The sequence below is a fragment of the Candoia aspera genome, chromosome 7 (genome assembly GCF_035149785.1).
Source record: "Candoia aspera isolate rCanAsp1 chromosome 7, rCanAsp1.hap2, whole genome shotgun sequence".
Classification (NCBI taxonomy): domain Eukaryota; kingdom Metazoa; phylum Chordata; class Lepidosauria; order Squamata; family Boidae; genus Candoia; species Candoia aspera.
The window spans coordinates 77,501,435-77,514,181 of NC_086159.1; the positions used below are offsets into that span (position 1 = coordinate 77,501,435).

Genomic DNA, 12,747 nt, shown 5'->3' on the forward strand with positions numbered 1-12,747 from the left:
CTGTTTCCCCTCATTGGCTGTGTGAAAAGCTCTCGTCATTTGTCCTGCATCATCAGATGGGTTTAATAATCTAACCTCCCATGGTTACATAGCTTGCTTTTAATAAACTGAGTTGGTCAGCCTGCAGACCCCTTGGAGTAGGAAAGCAATATAATATGATAAATATCAGCTGGACTTTTGCCCTCAATCTAGCTAGAATGTGAACAGTTGGTAACATCTTTCTCTATTTTTCCCCATGTATTATGACAGCTACATGCAAACACGGTCAATCTTCATTTAGACACAATCATATTTCACTTCACTTCTATCTATTGATACAAGAGAAGGGCTGTGAAAAGCGCCATAGGTTTCTTATTGTTAGAAGTCATCAAAAAGACACCTGGACTTTATAGTGAATAGGGGTCAATGCACCACATTTGAATTAGCTTAATTTCTACTTTTTTCCCCCAGAATTAATTCTAGTTCCATTCTGTTCCTTGTTTGAAAGTTCTTTAAAAGAAAAAAGGATTAGCACAAAAGTGTATATACACAGTGGTGCTTAATGCACACAGACATGCATTTTCCCTTAATATATGCATTTTAGTTACTTAATGTATGTCTTTCTGTCCAAGTAACTTTTTAAATACATTTGCCTCACAATATCTTTTTCTGAATATACTATGTCCTTTTTTAAGTTACGAACTGTACTGTGAGCAAGTGTTCATGATTCATATTTTAGTGAAAATGCCAGGCAGCTGCAGTGAATTATTATCAGATACATATCAATCAATCTGTGATAGCTGGCTAAATCTCACGCTTTTGCTTCTTTAACATGATATATCAGCTCCTGTCAGTCTGGTAGTTGAATGCAAGATTGTATTGTATATATTATACTTATTCCCTAACATTGTTTTTCCTTGTGTTGGTCAAAGTCCATGATAAAGATTTATTCAGAAAAGTGAGCATGTATAGTTTAGGAAGTATGAACTGGAAAGGTCATCAGTAAAATGGGCCCAAATAATAGTTTCCACTTCCTTACTTTCACTGAATAATTGTCTCCAAGATTAGGAAGTGATAACTTAAGTGAATGGTCTATATCTGAGGCTAAGTTTCTAAATTAGAATTCATTGTTCCTCTTCCAAATTGATTCCCCCCAACACACACCTAAAGCAAAGTTATTAGCAGAAGTAGGGTTCGTCAGTAACTAAAATATTCACACAAAACTTTCCCATTAACCTTCCACTTAATGGCATTTGTCACAACAGTAATTTCAAATTTTCTTGAGAAGACATTAAATCTTAAGGTTGTGTCCCCCAGTCTTGAAATAACTTTTATATAAAAAAATACACACATAAACGCACAGACCAAACCCTGTAGGAGACTAAATTTCCTAAATTATGCATAACAGAAAGTTGTCTCTATAGACTTTATTTGTTCTGGTGAAAATGGCTTTGGGTTTGTTGTCAAGAGTTCAAAACATGTTGTATGGGAAGCAGTTGGGATGCATGATAATCTCTCCAAATAAAAATTTAATATACATTTGGTATAATTAAAAGTGGCTTTAATATAATCAAATAATTGTTCAACATTTCATAGATTTAATGGAAGAATACATATCAATACATCTGAGAAAAACAAAACTTTTTGCTGGCTATTCTAAGAAGTATGTTTCAAAGAGGGAAGAGAACACATGCACTTAAATCACACACAGACTAGAATTTCAGAGAAATTCATTTATAATGAATCATCCTTTTCAGAGCACAATCACTTCTTTACTGGTGTGCTTTTGATTACTTCTTATGATTTATGAGTGTGCAGTTCTCATCCAGCATGTTCTTTGTCATATTTTGCAACAACTTTATTAGATGAATAGCGGTAGCTCAACATCCCCCTACTGTAGTATAGCAAACCCAGAGAGTGACCAGTGATCCCACAAGGCAAAATCCTACAGACATTAGACTGTAATGAAGTGAGGTAGATCCACTTCAGGGAAGCAGTTCAGGCCATGGAGACAAGATGGCCCTTTGTGGAAGCACAGAAGCTATGCTTTTCACCTCAGCAAAGCAGTTTGGGTGGACTGGATTGCTTTGGGCACATGCTGCAAGAGAAATCTCCTGTCAGCCTTCTTCTCCTAGAAACATGATGGAGAGCTTTCAGGCTGGATGGCTTTGAGGTGGACCATATTCATGCTGGAGCTGCCCAGCCTGGAAGACTTGTAAGGTCCATAGCAGTCACCCAGAATTCTGATCATGGAGAATGTGCTGCTCATCTCTGTCCCTGACAAAATATCCTGGGGGGCGGGGGGGCGCTACAGATTGGATATCTTCAGGGCATGCTGTGGGATGATCCTTGGATGATCTCTGGTACCTGATAAGGAGACCTGAGCTTCCAGGAAGCAATTTATTACCTCCTTCACAAAGGAGATCTTCACAAATGAGCTTCCAGGAAGTAATTTATTAGATGCTTCATTGAAGTGGAGCAAATCTCCAGCACTTTGCATAGCCCTAATAATGTGCCTATTGCCCAAACTAGCTCTCTTCATACATTACCCAAAATAATGCTCATAAAGAGCACTGAGCAACTTATCTTAAGCATTAATTGAATGTATTTGAACTACCTGGATTGTTTTAAATTCCATCATGAATTTATCTAAACAGTACTTTGCAAATTGCTGTTTAGGTCAAAGCTTTGCTGTTGTTTGACTTCAGACTACTCCAAATACTGCAATACAGTGGTTGACATTGGAAGGATTGTGGAAATTCAGAGTGCAATGAAACAATGGTGGGCATTATCCATCACAGACCTTACTGCAGAGAAAAATATGCAATACTGACATTTTCAACAGTGGTCTGCTAGTGAGATATGAACAGAAGCAATTTAACCTGCCTTCTCCAACCTGGGGGCTGTCAAGATGTGATGGAAATGCAACTCTCTGTAGTCCTTGATGGCTAGGAACTCATAGAGCTGCAGTCCCCAATACATCTGAAGAATGGCTGGTTGGAGAAATTGGGTTTATCCTTTGTAAAATCTATACTCCAGTTGAAATACTGAGGGGTTAAAATTGGTTATTTGCTTCACAGTTCAACCCTTCCTACAAATACAAGTTGAGGAACACACACATTTCATTCCTGTGGATTCTCAGACTGCAAAAAGGCTTGCAACATTTTCAGGCAAATTGAACTTCTGCAGGTCTTGCATTCCCTTCGATGTGGTTAGTCAGGGAGAAATGTGGCTTCTGTTTACAGTTTTGCAGCTGGGTCTGTCTGTTTCTGATAAGTTTCTCCCTGAGCTTTATCATGAGCCATTAGTACAAAGCAGCATATTTTAAGGTGAGCTGCTGTTCAAAATTATTTTGCCCAAATAGTGGTCCCAGAGGGATCTGTAGGTGCTCGAGTCTTTTGGCATCCAGCCTACCTCCATGTAGATTTATATTTCCAGCTTTCAGGACATTGTTTCTGAAAATTTTTCTCCCTGTACACTGTATATATCTCTTTCTATTTCGTCCCTCTAATCACAATACCCACACCATTTTTATGTCTGTCAGACTCACGTGAAAGACACCATGCTTGAAAGATACTTCCTGGTAGCAAAGCAGTGTCAAAATATAGAGTTTGTGTTGTACTGTGTTCACACAGACTGGTTTATGTTGGCTAGATGCCACCTGGTTGCGCCAGACCTTCCTGTATGTGAGGAAACCACATCCTTTGGGAGAAGCAGGTCCTTCACATACCTTGAAATTCTTTCATCTGACAAAATCCACTCCATTATGGGTACCCACTGGGGAGAGATGCCATAAATTAGAACCCAGTATTAAATACTTTCCTGCAGAGATAGTACAATAAATGAATCCAAAGAATGAGCACAGGAAAATCCTGGCCGTTGACATACATGGGAAAAGGAGTGCTCTAACGAGAGATTTGGGGCTGTTGAATAAATACAGTCATTTTTTATTGGTTAGGATGACTTCACATACATACACAGATAAATAAATAATGTTGAACCTTATAAATCTCCAGAAAATAGGTTCTGACTCAAAAAGAACTAGTCAACTTGAGTGATTCCCTGGGGAAGCACTGAGCTGCTCACTAGCTAAATGATGCAATACTGATATTTTGAGCTTTTTTTGTATATTCTGAACATATGGACATACATTTGGTCACAACAGTGTGCCCATGGTATGTTCTTCATAGTTCCCAGTTTGTCCACAAAATGACTCTCCAACTCAATTATTTTTCCACAATGATAGAGTACAGTTTGGTAAGAGTTCTCCCTAAATACAGTGTGGAAAATGTATTTAAAATATTTATTTATCCTGACATATTACTTGTTGCAAGTTTTTTAAAGATGTTTTGTTACTCAGGAGCGTAAATAGGGATTCAGCACAAACAAGTGATATTGAAATCCACCCATGTCTGCTGTAATGTGTGTGCTATCAAGGAACAACAAAATGTTGACAAGCTGCCAACACTTCTTTATATCACTTTGATTAACTGTGTTGACCAATCATGGAAAGTCAGCTGGCATTATTATCTTCAGCAGGGGCTCGGGGAGGGGGGTGTCAAAAAATCAAGATGACAATGCTAGATGTAGTTGAACTACATCTGGACAAAGAGATAAATAGATGGGGTTCCCAGGAACCTTATTTTGAACAAACTGGTTTGGTCCCCCATTCTATACATAGTGATATTCTTGTTTGGGGACAGGAAATTTTGTCCTTTTTTTTAAGAAAAAAGAATGTTGTGTAAATTATTATTGTGCTTATATTGCTGATAAGGGACTGTTTCATAAGAAAAGAACTGGTCCCAACACCAAAATACATATTTTCTTGAGATCATGCTTAGCTGCAGAAGGCAACAACAGTATGTGATCCCAGGAAAAGAGATATTAAGAGATAGTTTAAGAAGGTGCCCAAAGGTGGTACATAAGCACTTCTGCAGTCTCCAAAACTCCAAAACACTTTTCCCCTTAGAATCCAGATTGCTTCACAGCCCTATTGTATAATCTGTGTAACTCTGCAATCCCCTATCTATCTAATCGGTACCCTTATTTCAAGTTAGTTGTGCATTGGACTGCATTCATGGACAGCTACAGGAGCTTGTTTTTGTCAAAATGACAAAAAGTGTTGTGTTGCAAACTCCACCGCTTTTGCACATGCATGCAATGTCACAATGCATGTGTGAAAAGAATGAGGCTTGCATCATAACACTGAGTTTCTGCTTTTGTTATTTGGTCCCCCCTGCACCCTCCACAGAAGTGGCTGACTACAGATTGAAAGGGTGAAACTAGAGCAGAGGGACTTCTAAATAACAAGCAGGTTTTCCAGTTCCCGGGTGTTTGAGGTTTTGAAAGACAGGTGAAGCTTTGGTCAGAAGTTGGTTTGTACAGCCATGCTCATCAATTGATAATATCAATGTATTTCTTGCATTTGTGAGGCATCACAGATTAAACATGACAGTTGTTAGATCATCTTACATCATATTGACTGCAATATTTTCCATTGGAGTCATCCATGGATAGCCATGGAGACTATCCAGAAGTCAGAAAACATCTGGTAGCACCTTTTCTAACTAGCAATTTGATTAAAAAGCATAAACTTGTGAGCTGCAGTCCATGAACCCTTATGCCTCTTAATAAAATTTATCGGTCAGAAAAGGTACTAACCTTCCGATTTCTGGCTATCATAGACTAACATGGCTTTTCTTCTACAAGAATATGCAAGAGTTTGACAAATGAGTGCACGCCAAGAACAAATATATTTCAGGGTATTCAGTTCCATTGCTAGAATCCTTCTTCACCATGTGTTTTCTTGGGAAAAAAAATCCCATACATTCTGCAATAAGTCCAGGAAAATTCATGTCACTTTGGTTTATATTTTTCCCCAATCTTTAATAATGTTTTGCCACTACCAGTAATGAAAGGAACTGCTTTTTGTGCCTATTCCCGGGTTGGCTGTGTGATTTTCCATAATAAGGTCTCAGACAATGCATTGTTCTGATATCATTAGCCATTCTCTTCATTCTTCCTGAATACATTTGGTAGCATTCTGAGAAAATAAAATGATGGCTGCCAGGAACATCTGAAGGAATGTCCCACTCTTCTGTTAGTACAAATGGGAAAAAAAGATCCTTGGGAGCCTTTATCCTATTTATGCTTCAGCATAAATTTGAACTGAGGCCCTTTGGGTGGTTTCCATTTGTCCCCAAACAATGCAAACATCTTTTTGGCAAATATCACAGGATGGAACAGTGTGCAGTTCAACCCTGGATCTGACTGCAGGTGTATTTACTACCCCTCACCCCCCAAGGTTTGTTGCACTTTTGTTCCAAACAGGTAACTACAGGTGTGTAGTGCTTTGGAGTTGAAGGCAAAAAGGGGCACACAAGGTGCTTCACATAGTACCTGCCTGCAGCTCTTTAAACCATCATGTCTTTTTCTGCGATCATCCAGCAGCAGTACGGTTGGAGAGAAGCGCCCAGTGGGCACATGCTTGTAGCACCCCTTTGCCTTTGCATGAAAGGCACTGCATGCACAGCCCTACAATATGCATAACATTAAGAGAGAGCAAAGTCACCAGGCATGAAATATAAAAACAACAGATCTCCTGCCAAAACAGGAGTAAATTAAGATAGTCAAGAGACATTCAATCTCAAGAAGTCAAAGCATGAGGGCAGTTCCTTTAAATGTTTTGACCCTTGGCACTTGCTCTACATCCAACTCAGAGAGCCAGATCAGCATGATAGCTAAATGCCAGCTTTTCATCCTGACTTCCTCTTTGCCCAGATAATTACAGTATCAAGTTGGGAATGGAAAGATGGAGATCTCTCATCCCATATCTCAATGGGCTGCTTCATCTCCTGGAAAGGTGGTTACCCCAGGGAGTCCCTGTGTGTGCCTGCTTTTTTCTGTGGGAATCCTATCACTGCTTAAAATTGGCATGGAAAAAAATGGAGCCATTCTGCCTGGAAATTCCTTGCCAATAGAGTGAACAACACAAGTGACACAGTAACTTAATTTTTCAAGCGCATTTCAGACCCAAAATATAGCTGGAGAATCTCAGCACTAAGGGAAGAAAGTCAAGCTTGATCTCTGGCTTGCTCTTTAAAACAAAACAAAAAAGCCACATCTGATTTCCATTCCCCTCTTACTGAGCCATCTGACATTTTCATCCCACCTTCTACTTCAATCCCATGTGGATGGTGTTAAATCTATCACTATTTAGACAAGCTACCAGTTTTCTGTTGGGGGGGGAAGTTGGGAAAATACATTGTGCATTGCAATCTCACTTTTTAATTAATATTTTAAATTATTGAAATAGTAGTAACTTTTTTTTAACACAACAGGAGCATTATGAACCATCCTTCACATTCTCTGCTTTCCTTTTGAAAAGTAGTCGTAAATCAATACAATGAAAATATTCAGCTCTCTGATCACATGTTGCTCATTAGCTTTAGATTTATTGAATGCCTGGTGTTTTTCCTTCCATCTGGAGGATTCTGTTCATCCGGGATCTGAATCCCATAGAGAAAAGGCTTATCAATGGCCATTGATCATGAGGGCTTATTTTATTTATCTATCAAATTTTGTCACTGCCTATCTCCCCCAAAGGAGAGGGAGGGAGATTTATTTATTTTTCTTCGTTTCTGTAATTTTTTAGGCTATCACTCATTTCATTCTATGAAACCATGATTTATCAATTGTTTTAATATAAGTAAGGTCTTTAGATTTAATTGTCCTTTTGAGTAGTTAAGTATAGGACTGCACTGTGATGAACTGATTAATGTAGTAAGTCTCACTGGAAGAGAATTGAGTTTTACAGTTACATTCTGGGGTACATTTACTTGGCACCCTGGGATAAGTCCTGTTAAATTCAGTTAGACTTATTTTTAGTGCCTTTCATACTGAATTTTTACCCTGCCTTTCTGTTAATACCAGCTTTCGAGGTAGTTTACAACAATCTAAAAAAAAAAAACAGAACACACAGAACACACATCATAACAATAAAATAGATGCAGTTAAATCAAAGCCAAAATGTAAAATTCATGTCATTGAAATAATAGACAATTAAAAATTTGGCAAGGTATGATTTTTCACTACTTTTCTATTGACAGCAAAATGTACCTCCTTAGGGAGCAGGTTCCATTCTTACTTCTGAGTAGGCCGATGTAGGGATTACGCTATACAGCTGTATATGAGTATTGCTCTAAGTGAATGTCATTAATAACAGATCTCAGAGTTTATTCCAAGTGTTTATTATCTTTATCTTTACAATGGTTAATTCTCAAGGCATGCTTTTGTGCAGATAAATTTTATGTATGAACTGTCTGTATGTTTAGATCTAGCCCTCCTCAAAAATAAAACCTTAAACAACAAAGAAAATAAAACCCAAAATAAAGATGAAGAAGGAAAAAAAATAATAATCCAAGGCAGTTGGGTCTGAGTGGAGAATGGGAAGGGGACATTGAACTAAACTAGGAAGACAACATGTAATTTATTTTTTTTTAGGTATTCAGGTATTTTATTTTATTTACCCCCAATTATCTATTTTGAGATAGAGATATAGATAGAACTTCTCCATCGGGCAAATACATTTTTAATGCTTTCAGGGCTTTTAATATATCAGAATTTTAATTTTAAATGTAGCTGCTGATTTTATATTTTATTTTATTGAACATGCTTAACACTTACGTTAAGTAATCTCCCTTCTTTAACATTGGATTTTAGCATATTGAAAGCCAGGAAAATCTTGGTATTTGAAAGGTGACGATCAGCATTTAAAAACAAATGCATCATTCATACAGTTCTTGTCCAGGTCTGCAATTATTGCAAAATTACTATTTATTTATGGGATTCAGAACCTGCTGTGGGGGCAAATGACACCTTTCAATTGAGGAGGGAAAACAGGAATCCTGTCAAGTTTGATGCCAGCTCCGTCCTCAATGTAGATCTGTGTCTACACAGAGGGTGGTAGAAGTTCAATGATGTATCATGCTTGCATTGAGGCCCTGGGATGCTGATGTAATAGAGAAGTGAATATATAAATATAATTTAAGTCAAGAATAACAAAATCATCTGATCCTAAGACCTGTTTCTAAATGAATTGCAGATATTTTGGCCCGCAGCAAAGGAAAAAGTGGATTTATGTAAACTAGCCGGGAAAGATGCCCATGTAAGTATAATTCTTTTTTTCAGTTTTACGATTAAAATCTGTACATTGCTGGAATCAGGTGACTTTAAATGAGTTTGAGTTGTTACTTCTATTTTATTTTATCTAGCAAAGTATCTGCTGTTGAACTCATGGTGGTGTTTGCATAAGATCGTCTCTAGGGGTTCACTGACTCATAGTTTACTCAGCCCAGTTTGCACCACACCAAATCATGAAACAGAAGTGCTTGCTGGCTGTACTTAATATCAGGGCTGTGTATCCTTTGCCACAAAAGGGAGAAACATTAATTGGTACTGCAGCAATAAATAAAATGATTAGTCAAAAGTGTTGCCATTGTCAAAGTAAGAGCCGTTTTTTGTTTGGATTCCAAAGATTTATTCTGCATTTTTCAACCTTTTCTAATCTCTTTGCTCCTGACACCAACAGGGCCTATAAAAAGATTCAGGTGTTGTTCATCTGGAGGTCTGGCCAAGAGTGGTTAGCCCACTCCGCCATCTCATGGCAGATCAGTCACTGCAAAGGAAAATCAGATAAAAAAGCATTATTGTCATTTGCCACAGGAAACCCACCAACCTATGTTCTTTGATCCCACAAAGATTTATTATTTCATGGAATCAAAGTGGAGGACTTAAAAGGAATCTTGGAGATCATCTAGTCCAATCCCCAGGCAGATAAAAAAATAATCATCCAGCCTCTCTTTTAATGCCTTCAACAAGAAGCCATCATCTCCTGAAGAAATCTGTCTTACTGTTGAACAGGTTTTACCATAGGATTTTTTTCTTGATTTCCAACCAGAATCAAATAGTTTAAACCCATGTTGCTGTTGCTGTTGCTGTTGTAGTTGTTCTGTCTTCTGGAAAAATTCTGAATACTTCTGTCCTACCTTCTACGTGCCAGACCTCCAGACATTTGAAGAAAGTGATCAGGGCTCCCTGCAGCCTCCTCTTTGTCATAGCCTGAATATACCCAACAATTCCATTCCTTTCATCATGAGACCTCTAACAAGCTCCAGGTCATCAGTGTCCTTCCTAAAATCGTGTCCTTCCCAAAATTGGACACAATGTTTTGGGTGCAGTCTGACCAATGCATAGGAAAGCGAAATCAAAACTTTTTTTTTAACTTCATTTCTTTGATTTCATTCTCTCTTTTATGTCTCCTTCTGGTTTTCTGAAAATTTGTTTCTTTTTGCTAAAAAATCTTGTTTCATTGTTAATCTCCTGATGACATTACAGTATAGTGGAATGTTGTAAAGGGAATGTTATGATGTGACTTGCTGCAAAAGGCCACTTCAGGATGACCAAGAGGGGAGAGAGAGAGAGAGAGAGAGAGAGAGAGAGAGAGATGAAAATGCTGCAACCTGCTTGTTCTCATACCTCACCTGCACGTGGGTTTTTTCCAGTGTATGATGTCCCTGTTCAAAGGCAATTGCAAAACAACTTCAGTAGCATCAACCACCAGTTATCTACCCAGACTCCTGCACCATAAATGACTTAAAATGGTTTTCCAGCAGAATGTCCTGCCTTTATGGGCATTCTAGCTGTCAAGAGTACATTGTAGAGAAATCTTCATTATGATGTATTTGTTCGATATAGTTTCCAGAATGCCGCTCTCTTCCTGTTCTGTCTGAAGTACGCCCACCTCTTCTCTTGTTTTTTCTCTCTCCATCACTTCCCAATAGCGTGGCAGATGGTTGAGATGAACCTTCCCTGACATCTGCAGGTGCCATTTTATTCTTGACTGCCGGAAACTTCAGATCATCTCAAGATCCAGGAACAGCTGTGGAGCAAGCCTCCTCTTTCCCCTTTCCTGTTGGGACATTGTTTTAGTTCACCCTTGCAGACCCAGCCAGATAACTGCTGCAGCAATCTTTCCTTGTTGTGCTTCAGCATCCCTTCTAGACCACATCCTTTGGGACAAGCAGGCTGCCAGCCAAATAGCACCGTGCATTTCACAGAGACTCCCTAAGCTGTGAAGCTGTGCTGATATGGCCCATCCTGCTAGGCTGATCATGGGATTTTTGTCTTGCTGATAAAACACTATCCAAACAATTCCAACCACACCACTCACACCCCTTACAAGGACACATCTTCCTGGACTTTCTTCCAAGGCTCCATGTGCCCAGCTTTTACGTGACTCCTTTGCAGGTTTGGCTCACTATTTTTAAAGCCACACTTTTGAAATACATTGATTTCTATTGAGACCAGTGACACTTAAAACGCTGTTCAGAGCCATTTCCTTTTGCATGCAACTCTAAAAGGAATGTGGATAAAATGTGCTGGAAAATGAATTCAGGCTGGCTGGCTGGTACTTTTACTCTGGCTTGTACCTATGGCTCTACTATTTTTGACCCACTTCGCCATACTGAAGAAAGGAAAAGGAAAAGGGACTGGGGATGGTCAACAACAATAAAGAAGAAGAGCTTTGCTGTTTCAAAAAATCCTGGTATCTGGATTTTATATAGTTCTTACAGAACATGGGAGTTGTTGCACAACAGTCTGGGAAATACATGCAAAATTCAAATGAAAGTTATTAAAAGCAAAACTATGAGATGGTACGATAGAGTTGGCTGCTCTGCCTGGAAATGTTCATAATGTGATTATTATACAGGAGTCAAGCCTCTGATAAGGCAGGCTTCCCTTTTATTCTTCTTCTAACAAATATTTTTAATAAGTGCTCTGACCCAGCAGACATTGGAGAGGCTACATGATGAATCCTGAGGACAATAATTGTGCAGAAATGCTCAGATGCTGGAGTGTGACAAACATTTTTGTAGGGGGAAAAGAGCAGCCTTTACTACAGAGTGCAGCAGGCAGATTTCCAGTTTTCACCACCAGTCCTTTGAAGTCAACAGGAGTTGGAACTAACACAGACAAACTCTTCCTCAACCCTTTTGATTTCTGTTGGAATTGAGCAAGTCTTGAGCACAGTACATTAACTTCCGAATTAATGTGATAGCAAAGAGCCAATGTTTGCAGGCTGACTAAAACAGAGTGGCTGTGAAGATGACTTGAAGACAGTGTTGAGTTCTCACAGGGCAATCAAAAACCTTCTACTCCTGACATCTTTTAATTTGAGAGGGCAGGAAATAAAAAAATGGTCTCCTAAACTGATGAGCTATATTTTTGTAACACTTCTTAGATAAAGCTGCTTAATATTCTTTTTTTCTCCACCTCTGGCATTGTCTGTCCCTATCACACCACTGCTACATATGGCCATCTTACGCACACAATGGCCCCCTGAAGGCATTGTGCCAGTCCAGTTTGACCTTGTTATAATTCACAAACGAGTCCATTGTTTAAGCTTTCATGTGTACAATAAGCAAGTAGTTGTTCAGAGAGGTTCATCGACTTTTATCATCCTCTCCATCACCTTCTAGGCCTCCTTTTTGCAGAATGTTTTGGAAAACAGCAGTGCTTTATTGATTCAGGCAACACAAAAACTCAAAGAACAGTGTGAAAGCAATGAGTATTTTTAAATAATGAACTCTGTTCACAGGCTGGCCATCTGAAAGGACAAATGCTATTCCTCAGATTCTTTGTATCTTCCCTTGGTATTGTGTAGCATATTGAACTACCCACTGAATGTTAATAATAATTGATATTGTC

At 38.7% G+C, this 12,747-nt stretch overlaps 1 protein-coding gene across 2 annotated transcripts in view; it reads left to right on the plus strand.

The window, feature by feature from the left end:
* The window catches only part of SEMA3D (semaphorin 3D), a 168,775-nt gene that overhangs the window by 69,531 nt on the left and 86,497 nt on the right, over window positions 1-12,747 (plus strand). For both annotated transcript variants that reach the window (XM_063308241.1, XM_063308242.1), the window contains exon 4: window positions 9,083-9,145. In XM_063308241.1, the coding sequence (XP_063164311.1) occupies window positions 9,083-9,145 (63 nt within the window). The remainder of the gene's footprint in view (window positions 1-9,082; window positions 9,146-12,747) is intronic.